The sequence below is a fragment of the Hippoglossus hippoglossus genome, chromosome 6 (assembly GCF_009819705.1).
Source record: "Hippoglossus hippoglossus isolate fHipHip1 chromosome 6, fHipHip1.pri, whole genome shotgun sequence".
Lineage (NCBI taxonomy): Eukaryota > Metazoa > Chordata > Actinopteri > Pleuronectiformes > Pleuronectidae > Hippoglossus > Hippoglossus hippoglossus.
Genome location: NC_047156.1, coordinates 3,899,934 through 3,920,237, shown reverse-complemented (window position 1 = coordinate 3,920,237; position 20,304 = coordinate 3,899,934). Strand labels below are relative to the sequence as shown.

Below are 20,304 nucleotides of genomic sequence, written 5' to 3'. Positions count from 1 at the left end.
ATCCTGGATCCACACCAAAATGTAATGGGTTCTTTCTAAGGTCGTGCCCCACCCCCCCTCTATAGTGTTTCATGGGTGAGTAGTTTTTGTGTGATCCTGCTAAAAATCAAACACAGATGAAAACATAACTACAGCCGGGGGGGGGTGTTGACTCAGCAGCAGCCACCAATAAATACACAGATCCCGCAGCTTAGAAAGTTTACAAGTCTTGACAGTTTGACACTTCAAAAGAACATGAGTAGTATTAAAATCTTTGAATACTGCAGCACCACAAAAAAGATCATTCCGCTTTATTACCCCGCTCGCTGGCATGGCCGGAGGTATTGTTTTTACCCACGTGTGTGAGCAGATGTGCAACAAACAGGGTGTGAGTATTACTTGGGGGGGGTGTAGATCCAGATTTTTAACTTTTGAAGCTATTCGTTTAAAGGTCACAGCTCAAGTTGAATGAAAGTCTGGTCAGAGAAACATACACACACATTTTCCACGATATCTAAAGCTTCTATTGTTTTCCCGAAAATTATCCTCCACCATGATGTCATGTTATCAAGAAGAAAGTCACAAATAAATCAGAAAATAACAATCGCAGTTCAGATATGTATCTCACTTGGAATCACAGATTTACAACATATTATTTTCACACGTTTCTGTGCCCGGTAGCAAACCAACAGCAGTATGACGATCAGTCTGACTAACAGCTCATGTTGTCATGTTTCTAATTGATCGTCCACATGACAACATGATCACCCACAGGAATCAAATTGCTGTGCCTTCCTTCCATTCCTCAGAGAGGTACCACGAGTCGCTTGCATGTCTCCTGAGGCCTGTTTAATGGCCTGAGACGAGGAGGACGGGCAAGGCGCCGATTCTGTGAGACACAGACTATTGATCTATGATTATTGGTATTTTCATGGCCAAAGACGCATGAACCACAGACTCATGTATCCATGAAAAGGTTTGAAAAGCATCCACACGTTACACGATCCCAGTTATTGGACCACACATGGTCTTCATCACGCATCAACCTGTATCAAGAGAAAATGTGTGATATAACACTTTTACCATAATGGGAGTGAATGTCACGACCCAGTTGAGTCAGATTATCTCTTTTAAAGAACTGAATAAAATAGTCTGAAAGTCTTAAATGAAGATAAACGAGGCAGTGAACCTCCGTTGGGTGTAATGTTACAAACCCTAATCCACAGTCGGGCTCAGATATTAATCTCCATCAGGATTTGGGGAATCCCACAGTTAAATGAACATGATTGACTGAATCTGGTCAAAGAAAACTACTGAATATCATTTCAAGTGCTTCCTAAATCGACAGTGAGCTGCCAGAGGGTAATCGAGATGTTTTGGAGATGTGTAATGCCCCTGCAGCGGCAGTTCAGAGGAGAGGAGTAACGGCACCGAGCAGACAGGTATATTTATTTTACTCTGACTGTACTTTGACAGCATTTCTATATTTCCATTTTGCCTCTAGCAGACACTCAGGGGAAGAAGAAGCTTAAGTCGTATGATGCAATGATTTGTTTGACTTGCAAAAGAGCAGGAATAAAGCAAAGCCCCACATTTAAGTTTAACCTTTGAGGGTCCAACCTGAAAAGAGGGACGGGCCGACACACAGAGACAAGCAACCAGTCACACCTACGGGCTGTGGGAGGCAGCAGGAGACACAGGGAGAACAAAGGTTCCACTTTGCATGAAGCATCATCGTGAGAGATACTTGTGACCTCAATATGAAAATAATCCTGATTTACATAATGGTGTAGCCTAAATTCTGACGCTGAAGGACACCATCAAGTTCTCACAACGATAGGCACACAAGGGGACTGACAACAACAGTGCCCCCGCTGGAACACCAGCAGAACAGCACTCCAGGAGCATAAATCTAATTTGTATTTGAGGATTAATGAATAATAAAGTAGCCTGTATTTAGACTTACAGCCTTTTACAGACTCAGGGATCAATCTTTTATTTGAGAAAACAATCTGCACATTAATCAATAATGAAAACAGTGTTTAGCTGCGGCTCTAAACATAATGTAATACATAACCTGTCATGAAATCAGAGATTTTAATGGGGATCGGAATATTGTTATACTGGGAATTTCCACACTCTTTCTGCAACAACAGAAGTTCGACTGATTCTCTTCCCACGATCAGCAGAAACTGATGAAAACCACGTGTGGTCAAAAAGCGGCAATTATCAAACATGTGAATGTTTTTTTTCTTTTATGGATTATTGTGAAAAGTTCAGGGTGCACAGTTGCATGTGTCAGACTCAGAAGGTCAAGGGAAAAAAAGAGTGGCGCAAAAAAAGGTTTTTAACCAAAACCTCACTACTCAACATCTTGTCCTCACTGCCACAGGAGAAAGTCAGGACAGGGAAGTGCTTCCTTTCTGACAAGAAGGGGGAATGTGTGCTGACTGTGTTTGACTGTGATGCACACGATAACATCACCCAGCTTATACTGCACTTCACACCTTCACACCACCTGCATGAGGAGCCGCATGCGCCGTTTCAAATATAGGTTCCTGTTTTAATCATACTACCGCTGACTGTGTGTTTCTACTCTGTCATTTAGCTACATCCCCGGGTGGGCGAGCACATGAAACACCCCCGTTGGTGACTCGGGTAATAATGGCTGTGAAGTGATGAGATGTCATGAAACCTTGACACTTCCACTTCCAGATTTGATTTGACTTCAGGACGAAGCATGTGTGGAAAATTCCTGCTTTGATCATATGCCTTCAATGTGATCCGTGTTTAGAACAGTGGTACCTTATATCACTCACATGATTTTTGGGGAACAATAACATTAGTAATAACGGCCCTAACGTTACGAGAATAAAAATGTACCACACATCGGTTTAAGTCCAGCGTGCATCACATCAACTTCTTCAGGGAACTGAGCCTCAAAGTGCCACTTACACATTTGCCGATGAATGTGTGTATGACGACAGCATGATTATGAAAAAAACATTTAAAAGGTCACGTATGAAAAGACGCAGGGGTTGAAGAAGGATTTAAAAAATACAGAAATATCATAACTCTACAACCATCATCTTCCACTCACTGCCTCACACCATTATCACATATCTTGTTCATCTGTCACACACACAAACACACACATTTCCAGCTCAGCATCAATTACAACAGCGTGCACCAGAGCAGACACACACACGCACACGTTTCTTACCTAAAAGGCCTCCTAGCAGGCAGACTGAGGTGGACAGTTGGATCATACTCTTTGGTTTACGTCCTCAGCTGAATTTTTCGGCACAAATACAGACACAGGGTCGGCCACACACATACACGCACACACACACACATATACATGCACACACATAGGCACACGCACACAAACACTCACACACACGCACAGACACACACACACTGCTACAACACCGGTGTCTGTAACTCGTCAGTGCGTGTGTTCAGCGGGGCACACATGGATTCTCAGGCTTCAGGCCTTCATTGCACTGGTGTGCATCTCTGGATCCTTTTACGGCTCCTGTGCTTCCTGATGTAGAACGTCTGAAAACAAGAGAGACAAAAACCAGTCAGACAGGGTTTGAAATCAAATCTGAAAGTTTTGATTTCAAAACGGAACATGTGGGGTCCACACGTCACGTTAACTCTAAAGATGAAGTCGACAGAAAGCAACAAAGACTACGGATCAGAGTGAACAGGTCGGGACCACACAACGACGACGATGACAATTATTTTCATCAATGTTGACGACACAGTTGTTTATCAACAGTTTGCATTATATTTGTTGCACGTTCACATTTAAATAAGCAGCTTCTGAACTTCCACATTGTGACATATTCCTGCAAATCTTTCCAAAAACTAAGAGGAGTCCTTACTTATAGTGCATCTCCTTTAACACAGACGGATGATCATTTTTCAGTGTAATCAAAACTGTAGTGAACAAAACATTTAATTATCTCTCAGCACTAATCGGGCCCAAACATTTAACACAATCTGAGTCATAGTTTGTCTGACGGTTTATCCGCAGCCACCACCAGGTTATCCAGCTCACGACCAAACAGTACGACACAGTTTAACTCAGAATGTCAATGAAAAGGACAGAAATACGAGCTGAAGCAACACAAATTAGAATGAAAAGCATCAGAGTGGCAACGCATAACCATATCTCTCTTTCTCTCTCTTTTTACGTGGCCCGTTTAAACAAGAGTAGAGTCTTTACCATCCCCGGCAGGCAGGCAGGATTCAGCATAAACTCAGTAGATACTGCTCATGTTCACATGCCAAGCATATTGTTCTCAGCAGGCACAAAGACCTCAGACTGTAGGATGACACTCATCTGTTCGTCTCCTATAGTTTATCATCTGGAGAGAAGCTCCCGGCTAATATTTCCACCGTGTGTTTGTTCTTTAGTTATTTTGTACATACACGTACACAGAGACAAGAGAAAACACGGTACCCCGCTCTAGGCTATCCTGTTGAGCGGGATACTAAATTACAGCAGTATGTCACATGTGTGCAGGGAGTTCACTGAGCTTTCGCTATGTTATTATATATGTGGACAAGACTCAGGATTTATTTCTAAGAGGAAACGTTTTGCCTTTCGTTTTCCATTTTTCATGATCAGATGTGGAAATGAGTGGCCCAAAGTCCATCTAATGTGGAGTCAGTGTCACAAATCAAGGACGATTCAGGGAGAGCGAGTGATGAGCGATGAGCTAATACCAGCGCAAATAGACAGTTGATCAACCAACAGCTTAACTTACAGCAACAAGAAACACAAACGTCACAAAACCCTCTAAATTACTGAAATGAAACCAAACCAGTTCTGCGAATGTAAGAAGGCAAAACCATAAACCAATCCCTTCAATACTCTGCTTTAGACAATGTGCTTTCCATTCATCAGGCTGCCTGCGACCATAAGACTATTAATAAACAGAACTAATCTAATTCCCAAACCCCAGCGTCTCCACACCTGCATCTGCATTTTATGAGCAAGAAATCAGTTACTGCAGACATCTGGTTCTGATGAGCTCCAGATCTCATGTGGTTATGTTTCCAATTAGAACAGCAGCAGTAAACTATGGTACTCTTTAGGTCTGTCTGCCCCCCCCCCCGGCACGTCGACGAATTAGTTCATCACTCACAGCATTGTTTTCTCTTTTTTTTGTCTTACTTTTGTCAGTTTGCTTCAGGGGGGAACTGGTCTGCAGAGTTCTTGCTATTACGCTTGCACTCAACTACACCGACTCGTCTGGTCGACTTGGTAAAGACGAATGTGGACATGGACGCAGGTCAAAGTAGATATTTTATGAAAACCACAAAAATACAGCTATATTTATAAATATATATAAATATAGACACATATATATATAGATACATATATATATATAGACCTTAAATTAAGAAACAAATATTTTGAATGTAAAATATTAACGGATATGCATATATTTTCTGCATTGGTTATTCCGTTAAAAAAAAATCATATCAGTAAACATGAACGCCGTTACGGATATTATCAGCCAACCAATATCAGTCAAGCTCTACTGATTGGAATTGCTTTATTTTTTTTCAAGGTATTTGATCATAAAAAAGTATTTCTATAATATTTATAATTTAAGATTTTGACTTAGTGAAACATTTAGACATTACACTTCATTCTGAGGGGCATTTGAATTTATTTTTATTTCGGGCTGAACCATTTCATATTGGGATATTTCACAGGCTGAATCACAGCTTTGACCAGCTAGTGGTAACAGAAAGGAGCCCACACATGTTCAGAGGTGAACGCTGGATTTATGGAGCACCTGTTTTGTCTGCATGTTCTTCATATACTACCAGTATTTAAAGATGGATTAAAATCCTGCTGCTATCCTTAAAATGCATTCATTCCTTCAGGTGGGGGAGGATGTAAAAGCAGAGACATGTTAATCGTTCACGATTTACTGTTGTCATACACCTCTATGGTTACACAACTGTTCCTGGTCTCCCTCTCCTCTCTCTTCCCTACTCCTCCCTCTGTATCTCTCTCTCTTCTCTCCTCTCTCTTCCCTACTCCTCCCTCTGTATCTCTCTCTCTTCTCTCCTCTCTCTTCCCTACTCCTCCCTCTGTATCTCTCTCTCTTCTCTCCCCCATTTTCTTGGCTGAAGGCCAGTTTATTTGCACAGCACATTTCAACAAGGCAATTCAAAGTGCGTTACATAAAATACAAAAAGGCATAATGACAAATTGTAAAAGCAACATAAGACAACACAAAGAAGCATTAAGGAAAGAAGTGCTGCTCATTGTGGGAACTGTTGGGTTTCTCTTGAATTTAAAAGGTCTCGACCTTACTATGCAAAGTGCCTTGAGATAATGTATGTTATGGTTTGGTGCTATACAAATACAATTTTATTAAATTGAATGTGGCCTTCATACTCGTAACAGAGGGAAATCACTGCACCTACAATCCCACAAATCACAGGGTTGACCACACTGGACCATCCAGGAAGCGATGGAATCCCAAGACAAGAATCCCACAGAGACGACATCTTCCGCCCATCATCAATAAAGACTCTTCCCATGAGCTGAACCTAAAGGACGAGGTCTATCTGCAGTTCAGAGGAGTCCTGCTGCACCAGCTCAGTTTCAAACCCGCACCTTCGGGCACCATCTTCACATATGGTGAACAGATGTGTTTCTGGTAAAGACAATATGTTTGTCCTCTCACTTTTGACATGTAAGACAATCTCGCATCATCTGACGAACCACGAGGTAATTTTAGATGCATCTCCAGAGCCCAGATTAAATTTACAGCACGCAGCAGCTGGACGAGCAGAAGGGAGATAAAGGCAGAGTGTGTAAACTTCACACTGGAATTTAAAGATCTTTTGATACGCTCTGGTTTGTGGTGGTGTTGCCCTGGATAGCATCATATTATATGAAAAACGTGTTTCTCATATTTCTGCCAGAACATCAGAAACACATACGGGGACGTTTGAGGCATTTCCATTCTATTCAGAGACTCTCACATTCAGAGACGGTTATTTTTAAACAGTCCACAGCTGCACATCGTACCTCAGCGAGCAACCGGCTCACTACGACTCCTCGACTTACTGGACGCATGAATATTCCACCAGGGGCGAAGTCAGCGCGGCAGCCTGCCAGCCTGTTGCTGCAGACATGTTCAGCGGATGAAACAGGTTGTAATTACAGCGAGGGCACAAGTTTCCAATTAATTACCTAGAGTGTGGCAGCCGTTTGTGCCGTTGCATCATTGTACAGCTGCACACGGCGCTCTTTGCCCCACCCCCACACACACAGCCATCTGAAATCCTGCCTCGCAGACAAACACTGGTTTCATAGTGATATTAGCAATAATTCCTAAAATATCGTAATCAACCCTTACGACAAAGAAATGTAATTGAAGCTCAAGTATAAATGACTGTAAATAAAAAGACAACACAAATAAAACCAAATATATAAAACCTGAATTAAGAAAATAATCTCTTTTTGTGATTGTTTATTCTGTTGAATAAAAGTTTTCACATCAGAAAACGCTGAAACCGATATCGGACGATTTTGAAAAAACATTCCAAACCCATCCACACTTCCTTCTCCTCCTGGGGGATCCCGAGCTAATCGCAGGTCAAACAGGATATATAATCCCTCCAGCGAGTTCTGGGTCTACCCCGGGTTCTCCTCCGAGGCGGTGCTTGTAAAACCTCTATAGAAAGGCACCCAGCAGGCGTCCTCATCATATGTCTGAACCACTTGAACTGGCTCCTTTTGACACAAAGAAGGGCACAAATATTAAAGAATTATACGGGTTGGAGAAGTGGAGCTGTTAAAAATAATATAATAATCTCTGTCTGTCAGTGGATTCTACAGGGATGGGCTGCTGCTGCTGCTGCAAGGAGCAGTGGCAAAGTCTTGTTTCCTTTCCTCGAGGCTGTGACTGATAATTACAGCTCACTTTACTCATTTAGGAACTTTCTTAAGCAAACACAACTATTTGACCGCAGCCCAAAACCTCACACACACACAAACATTGCTTGGATCTGATTAACCAGACGTTTCTCCTCTTCTCTTAACCTCCAGTTAACTTTGGATCTTATGGAAATTCATTCCCCCCCGACAGCGTCAGTCTGCCCTCTGAGCTCATCAATCAATCTCAAACAAAACATCACATTCATGGCTGACAACCCAACGCCAACACGACGCAGTTAGCTGCAGGTGGCTGAAAGCTGATCTAATCCAAAGCTGGTCACATTTTTTAAATATGTGCCAACACACCCAGAACCTGGGTGATGCTGTCGCCCTTCTGTGTGTGTGTGTGCAAAATAACTCAACGGCGCGTGGACCGATTTTCCCTAAACTTGGTGTGAATATCACATCAGAGCGTATCTCCGGATGATTCACTTTTGGAGCAGATCTGACAAAGATCAAAGATATGGTCAAAAAATAAAAAGCATATCTAATCTTCTATCATAATCAAGATCAAAAGCTTAGATTGAGCAGAAGATTAATCCCAATCATGAGATGTCAGGTGATGAATGAAAAGTTGTCATTGTGACAACACTATGAATGAATGATTTACTAATACTTCCTATGATTTACTTCCCATCGTGTAGAAATGCTTTAACTTTTGCAACATTATTGACGTGGTCCACAGTTTGAGTAGATTAACCAATCATTCACAATCATACTGTAGAAATGATGTCATGATTACACCATGATGAAATGCGCTTATTACAATATGAAAAGTTGGAATTGCCTGATTGTGGTATAAACAGCGTTGTATCACCCCTCCAATGCTTTTCATTCTGTCTTTTAACAGATCTTTTCACCTGTCGTCCCAGTCACTGCAGATCTGCTCCACACTACTGTTCTATTTGTGTGAGCACGAGAAAGAGACAAGAGCGGGAGAGAGATCATCACTTGTCAATGTTGGCGTCTGACGGCAGCTAGAGAAGACATGACGGCTACAAGGTGCTGGTGAAGCTACAGCTGGTACAAGAAGAGTGAATCGGTCAATCAGCGTCCGTACAAAACACACCTGAACCTTCACATCACACAAACACACCTGAACCTTCACATCACACAAACACACCTGAACCTTCACATCACACAAACACACCTGAACCTTCATATCACACAAACACACCTGAACCTTCACATCACACAAACACACCTGAACCTTCATATCACACAAACACACCGGAGGCAGATTGTCTACTCTGCAGTTTCTCAGCTGGAGAGTAAATTAAAAGGAACAAGTTATCTGGAGTATCGGCAAAGTCTCAGTTTCTGCTCGTCTAAAACAAGCAGGGTTTCCGGAAAAGCGTCTTGAAAAGTCAGGGGAAGTGTGGACGCCACAAACGGCAAGAATGTGTTTTAAAACTACGACATGTCAGTGTGGACGTAGCCGGAGAGAGAAACAGGAAAGAGCAACAAGCGCAGGGCAGCAGTTAGATGATGATATATAGAAGATGAATGATGTCAGAGCAGAGAATCCATTCAACCAACTGCTGTTACTGATGGTGGAATATATCAATCTATGAGAGAGAATATCAATATGATGCTGGTTGATGTGAATATCGACTGTGTGTGACAGCTCGTGTGCAATAACAGCCAGAGATGGAACAGTTTGCTTTGTGTGATCTGCTACTGGTTGGTGTGTTCAAATAAGTTTATATTTATAAAGCAAATTGATAAATGGGATCTTTTGATAACATCAGAGACAAGAGATGATAGTTGGAATATTCTGCTTCTCTTTTCCGAGCGGGACACAAGAGAGGAGAAGCAAAAACATAAGAGGAGAAGAGAGATGAGACACTAGAAGAGAGAGAACGATCAGAGAGGAGAACAGAAAACATAAGAGGAGAAGAGAGATGAGACATTAGAAGAGAGAGAACGATCAGAGAGGAGAACAGAAAACATAAGAGGAGAAGAGAGATGAGACATTAGAAGAGAGAGAACGATCAGAGAGGAGAACAGAAAACAGAAGAGGAGAGGAGAGAGAAAGATGAGACATTAGAAGAGAGAGAAGATCAGAGAGGAGAAAACAGGAGAAGACACCTGGAGAGAGGTGAAGAAGAGGAGGGTATCCGATGGAACAGACAGTTAACTCAGTTGGTCACAGTTGGAAAACGAGCCTGAACATTTTCACAGACGATGTAGAAAAATGACATAGAGGCTTTTGTTTTGTTTTTCCCTCCTGCAGCTAAAAATAAAAACATGAAGGGAAAACTCTGATGTTTTAGGCACCTGAGGGTGAACCTCCTTCACTCCTCTCTCGGATCTCACTCTCATTTCACTCCTGAGGGAAGAAAGGATGAAACCTCGTGTTCTGCCTCTTCCACACCTTTTTTAAAAGAGCCTTACTTCGGACTGTTCTCTGTTCCTCTGAAGCTGCGCTCAAGGTCAAGACGACTTCTCCGCTGAGTGCGTAACCTGAACTGTTTCACTGGTCGAGCGCAGATGTTTACCCAGTGTGACCTCAGGCTACTGGTCTGGTGGAGTGGGACCAGTGAGTCCCCCCACAGGGATCCACAAGGACTCACCTTATCGCTCGGGATCTCTGCTCTGCAGGACTCCAGCTCCCTGCAGCCTCCGCCGCGCGCACTTTATTTGCTTCGTGCACAAATCAAAACACCCAGATCAGGAGGAGGAGGGGGGGGTGTTCGTTTGTCCTGTGGCGAAACTCAAACACCTCTTGTGCAATGGAAATCCTACACGCACCTGATGAAAGTGAAAGTGCTGCTGGACGCATGCACGCACGCAGTAAAAGAAAGAGACAAACTTAGACGCACACCTGTTAGTGCACGAGGGCAGGTAATTAGGCTAAAACACGCACACGCACCCACACACACCGAAACAAGAGAGTTAAAGAGAAATCCACGCACCTTGAGTGTGTGCGTGCGCGTGTGTTCCGCCGCGGCCACTTGATGCGTGCCGGTGCCACGTCGTAATGAGTCCCCGGGTTGGATGAGAGCAGCCGCCGGCCCGAGAGGATCCAAGTCATAGAGTCAGTGCCGGTACGAGCGAGCGGGGAAAGTCCATCAGCGGCTCCGCGCATCCACGCAGCTGCTGTGCGCTGCTGTCGGTGTGTGACGCCAAGTGCGCAACAGGCAGGGCCCGCGCGTCGCTCCAGCCAATCTGAAGTCACACACACACACACACACAGACATACACACACACACACACACACACACACACACACACACACACACACACACACACACACACACACACACACACACACACACACACACGACCGAGAGACCGTTTCAAAATAAAAGCTCACCTCGCGATAGATAGATAGATAGATAGATAGATAGATAGATAGATAGATAGATAGATGGATAGATAGATAGATGGATAGAAGGATAGATAGATAGATAAAAGGATCGAATGATAGATAGAAGGATAGAGAGATAGATAAAAGGATAGATAGATAGATAGATAGATAGATAGATAGATAGATAGATAGATAGATAGATAGATAGATAGATAGATAGATAGATAGATAGAAGGATAGAAGGATAGATAGAAGGATAGATAGATAGATAAAAGGATAGAAGGATAGATAGATAGATAGATAGATAGATAGATAGATAGATAGATAGATAGATAGATAGATAGATAGATAGATAGATAGATAGATAGATGGATAGAAGGATAGATAGAAGGATAGATAGATAGATAAAAGGATAGAAGGATAGATAGAAGGATAGATAGATAGATAGATGGATAGAAGGATAGAAGGATAGAAGGATAGATAGATAGATAAAAGGATCGAATGATAGATAAAAGGATAGATAGATAGATAGATAGATAGATAGATAGATAGATAGATAGATAGATAGATAGATAGATAGATAGATAGATAGATAGATAGATAGATAGATAGATAGATAGATGGATAGATAGATAGATGGATAGGCAGATGGATAGATAGATAGATAGATAGATAGATAGATAGATAGATAGATAGATAGATAGATAGATAGATAGATAGATAGATAGATAGATAGATAGATAGATAGATAGATAGATAGATAGATAGATAGATAGATAGAAGGATAGAAGGATAGATAGAAGGATAGATAGATAGATAAAAGGATCGAAGGATAGATAGAAGGATAGAGAGATAGATAAAAGGATAGATAGATAGATAGATAGATAGATAGATAGATAGATAGATAGATAGATAGATAGATAGATAGATAGATAGATACAAAGACAATTAAAAAGTTTGTCTTTGCCCTTTATTCCAAAGCATGAAAATACAATTCAGCCAGCAGTCAGTCCTGTCTATCTATCTGTCTATCTATCTATCTATCTGTCTATCTATCTATCTGTCTGTCTATCTATCTATCTATCTATCTATCTATCTATCTATCTATCTATCTGTCTGTCTATCTATCTATCTATCTGTCTATCTATCTATCTATCTATCTATCTATCTATCTATCTATCTATCTATCTATCTATCTGTCTGTCTGTCTATCTATCTATCTATCTATCTATCTATCTATCTGTCTATCTATCTATCTATCTGTCTATCTATCTATCTATCTATCTATCTATCTATCTATCTATCTGTCTATCTATCTGTCTATCTATCTATCTATCTATCTATCTATCTATCTATCTATCTATCTATCTATCTATCTATCTATCTATCTATCTATCTGTCTATCTATCTATCTATCTATCTATCTATCTATCCATCTATCTATCCATCTATCTATCTATCTATCTATCCATCCATCTATCTATCTATCTGTCCTCTGTGATGACTTTGCATGACGGAGGGATTTTATTGGGTTATTATAGAACAAAGCCAGATCACTCCAACATGATCTCAGACCTCCACCACAACCACAGTGTCGCTCCAGGCCGGCTGCTGAGCTCAGATGGGAAAGCCCACTGGGGACCAGCAGCAGCACGGCCGGGCATTTCTGTTCTTCAGTTTCCATTTTGTCACATGAGGTCGCTTTTGATACAGCGGCTGAGTCAAATGTAGAGGATTGATATTAATAAAGCAGGATCAGAGTTGCGTACAAAAATGTTATTTACTGTGGGACTTAGGGCTGGGAAGAAAAGGAAGAGTACAAAGTGCAAGTTTTAATACGTTATCAAAAATAAATGAATGATTTACACTTAGTTTGTAAATCGCATCCACGGGAACGCAGTGATCTCTGGAGCGTCCAGGTGAGGAGCGGTGCAGCGTGCAGGAGGTTCTGACATGTTTTTGTTTACAGCCGATCAACACCGGTGTTGGCTCTCATCAATAAAAGCTCTCCAGTCTTGTTGTCTTTCCAAGATGACATTTTCTTCACTGTCTGCTACGTGTTCTCTGAGTTATTACTTGAGGCCTGGCCGGAGAAACTCTGGAGAATGTCCGCACTGACTCCAGATTCAGAGTTTATCCGGATTTCAGTGCACGTCTGAAAGCAGCTTAATAAACACGACCAATAATCTGCCCGGGCTCTCACATATCCACAGTCCTCACAAGCCGGAGCGCTGGGAAGACGAAGGCCGCTGAAGCACGACGACGGCCAGAAGTTAGCCAGTCACAGGAAAGTCCGTTTAGCTGGGGATTACCAACCCCGGCTTCAATGATTGATTCATCAAGCATTAGTTCCTTTGATTTGTCACAGTGTTAATGTGGAGCTGGTTGAAGGGGTTTCATGTGTGCATATGTTAAATATTTGAAGTCATTAGTTGCTGAGCTCATTTGGGAATAGCAATAAAAACACAAAAGGCACATCTGAAAATTTTGCTCAGAATTAAAGAAGAGAAAACATCAGATTGACTTTTTACACAAGTGTTTTATTTACTTCGAAGAGGACGAGTTTCAGAGCCAGAACGGCTGCGGAGAGAGAACATAGAGAAACAGGTCAGTCGGTGCAAAGCTCTGAGGCTCGTCTACCTGAAACAATACACCTCAGTACTGAATACGACCCGGAGAGGAGGTGGATTTACATTTACATCATGTGGCAGGTGCTCGCATCCAGAGAACAGGACAAATGAATAAGACAACATGTCCAGAGAAGACAAACACTAACCAGCTGAGATCAGTGAGACTTGTGCCACTGACATCTACAGTGTTCAAGTTACTTGCACAGCTTTTATTCTCATCATACATTTTTATGTGACAAATCTTTTTGTGTTGCAAAACAATCTTGAAACAACATATATGGATAAAACCATAAAAGGCCCCGTCCTCTCCCAGTAATGACTCAGCTCTGCTACAAGTGCTCAGCGTCCAATGGTTGAAGACTCTGTGGTTGAGCTCAGACTTTTCTCAGCTCTCTCTTCCCATTGTTCATGGTTTAGCAAAGACCTCATAAAAGCCAATTAACAATATAAATCCTAATTGATGACATGTTAACACAAGATGACACATGAGGCCAGTGCAGACACTTGACATGGTTTCGTGTGTTGCTGTCGTAAAATGGCTTTTCCAGTAATTGCAAATGCAAAGAAAACAAAAACTGATTTAAACTTTGTCCCATTGGAGTTTCAAACTTCACACCAGTCAGGAGATGGCAAAACTAGAATGGATTTAGCCTGACAAGATCTCTCTTTCTAGTTTGACCAATCACGTTTGAGCAGGTTCTCGTCCGCATTCATAGGCAGAAAGCTGTTAATAGAAACGCTCGACTCAGGTGATTAAAGAAACTAGTCGGACTGTAAACGATGTACGGTGAATGGAAGATGGAGTCTTGGCCCGGATATCTCCACACTTAACAGCCCATAATATTGCTCCTAGATAACCGATGAGCTCCGAGATTGAGGTAAGGCAAAATGAGCCTTTATGGTCCTCAGGGGCCATTTGATTTAGAAACAGCCGCACAAAAAAGCAGCATTGCAATGGAAAATGTGGTAAGAAATAAAATAAGAATGGGAAAATAAAAGACAGAAATAGAAAACTATATCTAGGTGTGTGATATGCCAGATGTTACGTGATGCCGACTGTTCATACGTCTATGAATGTATATTTCAGTGACACAAGGCCTATACATGTGCAATATGAGATGCAGACTATTTATAGCACTTGTACAATATGTACGTCACTGTGTTGTTTTCAGTCCTAAACAGTGGGAGAGCAGCTCCTCGAGCACATGGCCGGGGGAGTCTGTGTTACCTCAGATAACCCCAGAGGGGACAAGAGGGCTTATTTATCCATGAGAGCTTTCCTCTCCTCCTCTCCTGTCGCTGCCTCGTCCAGCTCCATCACCAGAGGAGCTCAGTGATGTCCTATCAGTCCAGTTTGTTCTTGAGCTTCACCGCTGTAGGAACCATTTCCGCCTCCTCCAAGGTTTAGGACGACAGGTCTTTTTGCGTCAGAAGACCACCGACTCTTTGGTTTACCCAAAGTTGAGCTGCAGGTGGTTGGTGGTTGGTGGAAGTAGAAGTCAGAGGTGTAAAGTATGAACTAAGATAAAGTTGTAGAGATCCTGCTAATGGCTGCGGCCGCTGACAGGTTGTATTTAGGATATTTGTTTGTGCTGTAGCTGCAGCTTCTTGGGGAGCAGCCAATCCCGATGGTGTGTGGTCACGCAACTGAACAATTATGTTGAATTATTGTCAAATGGAGGAGTCAGTAATCTGCAATTCATTTACAGCTTTATGAATTGTCTACGGAGAATTGAATTGAATTGAATAAAGCATCGCAGCATCACCGCAAGTTGTTTGATGCTATGAACTTGAGAAAACACATGTTAGCTATTCCAACCACAGAATGTGACCCACTTATGTCTTTTCTCCTCATTAACCAACCGCAGTCCTGACTTTTTCAAGCTCTTCATATCCACATGTGACAATCCAGAGCTTTAGTTATTTTCTCAGAAATTTTTTGAAAAAAACCTTGCTAAGTGGGCAACAAAGGCGCTAAATTGACAACTGTCTTCATACAAGTTGAAGACAACGACGAAGACGCCAGGAGAGCTTTTGGTTATGCGAGCCGACGCCAGTGTCAATGTGCGATCAACAAAAAACAATTGTGCGGACTTCCTCTGGAGCTGATGTGTGAAAACGTCTATACAGAGACATAAAAACAGGTAGATCTCAACCCAACGGTCACCACCTCCGAATGTGGTTTTAGTGATTGGATCTCACATTGAGGACACATCAGACCTGCAATTAGCGCTGAGCACTTTGGATCAGATCTCTGTTCATGTGATTGTTATTACCAAGTCTTTGGACTGTGGAAAGAAGCTGGAGAACCTGGAGAAGAACCCACAGAGACATGAGGAGAGCACGCATACGCCACACAGAAAAACCTTGGTCGAGCAGGGATTCGAACCGGGAACCTCCCCGCTGTCTGCAAATAATTAATTTAAAAAGAGAAACCATTGGGGAAACTCCTCATCGTCACATGGCGTTGGTCTGACCAATGGTGCAACTTAACCACAAACTCAACTCTATCCAATACTCATGGATATTTGCGTTTAACGGTCCGGCCGCGCTGCTGCGGCCCAGCCAACTCTCAAAGAGATGAAGCGGAGCGAAACAAAAGTTAAACTCGGCATGACTGGTGAAATGACTCTGACTCGTAAACTCACAAATCACTCATGTCCCTCTAAAACTCAAACCAGACAACAGCTCACTTACAATAATAAAGTGAGCACAGTGGGAGGAAGAGGAGGGAGTTTCGCTTCATTCATTTCAGATCACTGAAGAATAACCAGTGCCAGTCTTTGTTATTATGTTTAATATAATGATATAAAAACATTGCCATGCTGCTCAGGCACCAACAGACCACAAAAGACTGTTCCTCATTTGTTTGAATTGCACCAACTTAAAGCTTCAGCGCAAACATCAAACAGAAAGCACTATATTTCGACATGGATCCGGACAAAGGAGCAGATCCAGAAAAAAAATCTCAATTTCTTTAACATTTCACTTAAAATTTAAAATGTTCACAGATTTCCCAGGGAATAATTCATCGATTCTGATGATACAAATTGGGCATATTTAAAGGATTGATATCTATGAGCGTGTGGAATTTGATTCAGATCCAAATAAAAATCCAGATCTAGTGAATCAAATGTGGTTTCAGAGTAGGGGTAGGCTTTTTAATGTTAACAAGTATGACTAAAAAAACTGTAACTGTAGCTGAGATGATGTGTATTTAACAGTTCATATATATCTTCAATAGCTTTAGAGCAATGTTCAAACAAACATGACGCACTTGGTGTTGAAATGAAGTGGCCCTGGCTGAGGTGTGTGTTCTAGCGATTTATTTCACTGTTGGACAGCCAGCGGACTATATTTATCTCATTAAAGTGGACCTGAGAACATGCTTGAGGAAGTAGGTGACATAATACAAACATGGATCCCCAGATGTGACGAGAACAACATGTTGCTGGGTGCGAGGCCTGAGTCGGGCCCATGTGCTGAGATCCTCCAGTGTTGGCTGACAGGAGCGTTATCTGATTTCACCAGAACTAGTCCATGTGTGGAAGGGTTAGGCCGTTTATGAGTTTGTGGATTTATGTTTGTGAGTCATGCAGATATTTACCATCATAAAACATAATGAGATATAAAGCTGTTGTCTGCCAGAGTCAGACATCAGAGTCGGTCCAGCCTGGGGAGCATTTCATCATGAGTTCTAATGATTACCCTGAGGGGGGTGCACACAGTGTCATGTTATCAGTCTGCTCTATACGAGCGGCCGAATGTACGCTCACTCACACAGTTTTACGTCTGTGAAACATTTAAAGTATCCGTCATAGGGGCGGCGTGTGGCTCGCCTGGTGGAGCTGCCGCCCCATCGAGGCTACGCCTCCCCCGTAGCGGCCCAGGTTCGAGTCCGACCCGCGGACCTGTGCTGCATGTCTTCCACCAATCTCTGTCTGCCCCCTTCACAGCTTACTCTCTCTCTGTCCTCTCCACATAAAATTAAAAAATATATATATATATAAAGTATCTGTCAATAATCAATAGGCCATTAAAAAATCTTAGTTTTAGGAGAACCTTCATCATAAAGAGTAAGTTGTGTGTGCAAATGGCAATTTCTTGCTCAGTTTTTGAGAAACAAATTCATTTTAGGGAAAAAAGGCCATTTCTGTAAAAAAACTGTAAAGAACTAGTCCATGTGTGGAAGTAGCATCAGTCAGGCCGTTTATGAGTTTGTGGATTTATGTTTGCGAGTCATGCAGATATTTACCATCATAAAACAGGGTTAACATACTGAGATATAAAGCTGTTGTCTGCCAGAGTCAGGCGTCAGAGTCGGTCCAGCCTGGGGAGCATTTCATCATGAGTTCTGATGATTACCCTGAGGGGGGTGCACACAGTGTCATGTTATCAGTCTGCTCTATACGAGCGGCCGAACGTACGCTCACTCACACAGTTTTACCTCTGTGAAACATTTAAAGTAAATTTAAAGTCTCAGTTTTTGAGAAACAAATTCATTTTAGGGGAAAAAGGCCATTTCTGTAAAAAATCGAAAGATGAAAGGAAACACAACGTAGTAAAATTCATTTCTTTCCACTGATCTGAATCTGACATTTCATGGCACTAAAATAGCCCCAAATCTCGAATCAATTAATGTTATTTCCTCTATCATCTCGCCTTGACTGGCCCTAAAAGTAACCACCAAACAAGCCAAACATTTGCTGTGAAACACAATAAATTACACACCCACACATTTAAAGGGCCATAAAAAGGCAGCGTGAGAGGCTGTTAATGTGAACCAACTAACACACATTTACTCCTCAGATCCACTAACACCTCATCGGCAGTTGTTGTTTTCTGGTAATGGAATAGATGAGTCAACACTTATCTTATCGGAAAAGCCAATAACCCATGAGATATTTTAACTAAATAACAGAGTAAAAGAAACAACGTTAACAAGCAGCGAGTGTGAGATTCTAAATCGAGGTTGTTCTCCGTCTTCGTGAGTTCTTGCACTCAGTATTTTATGAGGAGTAAAAGAATCAGAGGCAGCTCACAGGATTGCTTGTGGTCTTGCAGTCTTCACCTGGTAGTGAAGCCATAATGATATTACAGTGGTAACGAATTCACAAAATCAAACTTTTTCTATGGAAGTTAAAGAATACGATACATGACGTCCGTCTACAAGCCAATCAATGTCAAGTATAGGTAGAGGCAGCCCACGTAGGTGCTGATGACAGGACGTCCGTTTGTCACACAAGTCTGAAGTGAGCTCCCTGACATACAAAGTGAAACCACAACTGAATGGATTAACTGTAAACAATGGAAGAAAAACATTGGACCATGATCAGGTGTTATCTCTGATTTATCTGGTAGTCTACGTCCAAGTCAAATGTTAACAATAAAAAATCAATATAAATAAAGATGGACGACGCACTTCCTCCCACTTTCCACAAATGAAACCAAACTATCCTCGATATGAACCCTGAGTTTGTGCAGCAGCGTTTGTGGAATGTAAATCAGGCATCAAGGTCCCGTCCATTCACACATCAGCGTTAGAAGAACTTATTTAAATGACAGAAATCCTCTTTGATGTGTACTTTGACTTTTTAGTTTGGTTCATGTCCCATCTGCTAACATGGAGGAGGTTGGGGTTTATGAACAATACTGCATCTAGTCACAAGGGGGCGATCGAGACGCTTTAGGGGAAGCAGTCACGTCGTCCATTTTTCTTAACAGTCTATGGTTCAAACGCTCTATCAACATGAACCAGAGTTTAAACATCCACCTTACAGTAAGGCAACAATAGCCTCAGGTTATAAACTGATCCTTTCGATAAACGTCTCATTTCTGATATAAACACAGAGGTTTGGGATCCTCAGCTGTTAGAGCCTCACGTCAGAAACACGCGTGACGAAGGAAACACGTCTGACTGGTCCGATCCTGAAGCAGCGATGGGCCACTGCTGCAAAATGAACACACAGCAGAAACCCTGTATTTACACGGCTGCAGGTCAGATGTCTTCATCTATCAGAGGAGTGTAAACACACCCCCGCCAATGACAAATCAATAACTGAGTCAATGATTTTTTTATTATGATCTAATTCACTGTTCTGGAACTGGAACAATAACATCTGGTCGATTATTATGTCTTGAAATGTATTTCATTTCCTCTACTTTTGTGATTTTGATTCTGTTTTATGTTGATTATTAGGTTTCAAGGGTTTCTTTGTTTTTCTTTAGTAGTATTAGAATCACATCTCAGCTGAATTTAGAAACCCTCGTTCTTATCTTCACGCGGCCTAATGACTGTAGTGGTGTATTTAAAGGCCTCTCTTGAAATTGATTTGACACCTCTGCTGGCGTTCTCCCTCATGACCGGGAGCAACTGAAGGTCTTTAGTTCACTGATAT

The 20,304-nt window shown here is 41.9% G+C and overlaps 1 protein-coding gene across 2 annotated transcripts in view; it reads right to left on the bottom strand.

The window, feature by feature from the left end:
* il34 (interleukin 34) overlaps nucleotides 1–11,181 on the bottom strand; it is a 34,568-nt gene extending 23,387 nt beyond the window's left edge. The window contains exons 1-2 of one of the 2 annotated variants that reach the window (XM_034587651.1): nucleotides 10,882–11,181; nucleotides 3,203–3,540 (exon numbers count right to left, since the gene is read on the bottom strand). In XM_034587651.1, the coding sequence (XP_034443542.1) occupies nucleotides 3,203–3,248 (46 nt within the window). In that variant the 5' untranslated portion in view covers nucleotides 3,249–3,540; nucleotides 10,882–11,181. The remainder of the gene's footprint in view (nucleotides 1–3,202; nucleotides 3,541–10,881) is intronic. The other variant, XM_034587650.1, reaches the window with a different exon arrangement.
* Between the last annotated feature and the right edge of the window lie 9,123 nt (nucleotides 11,182–20,304).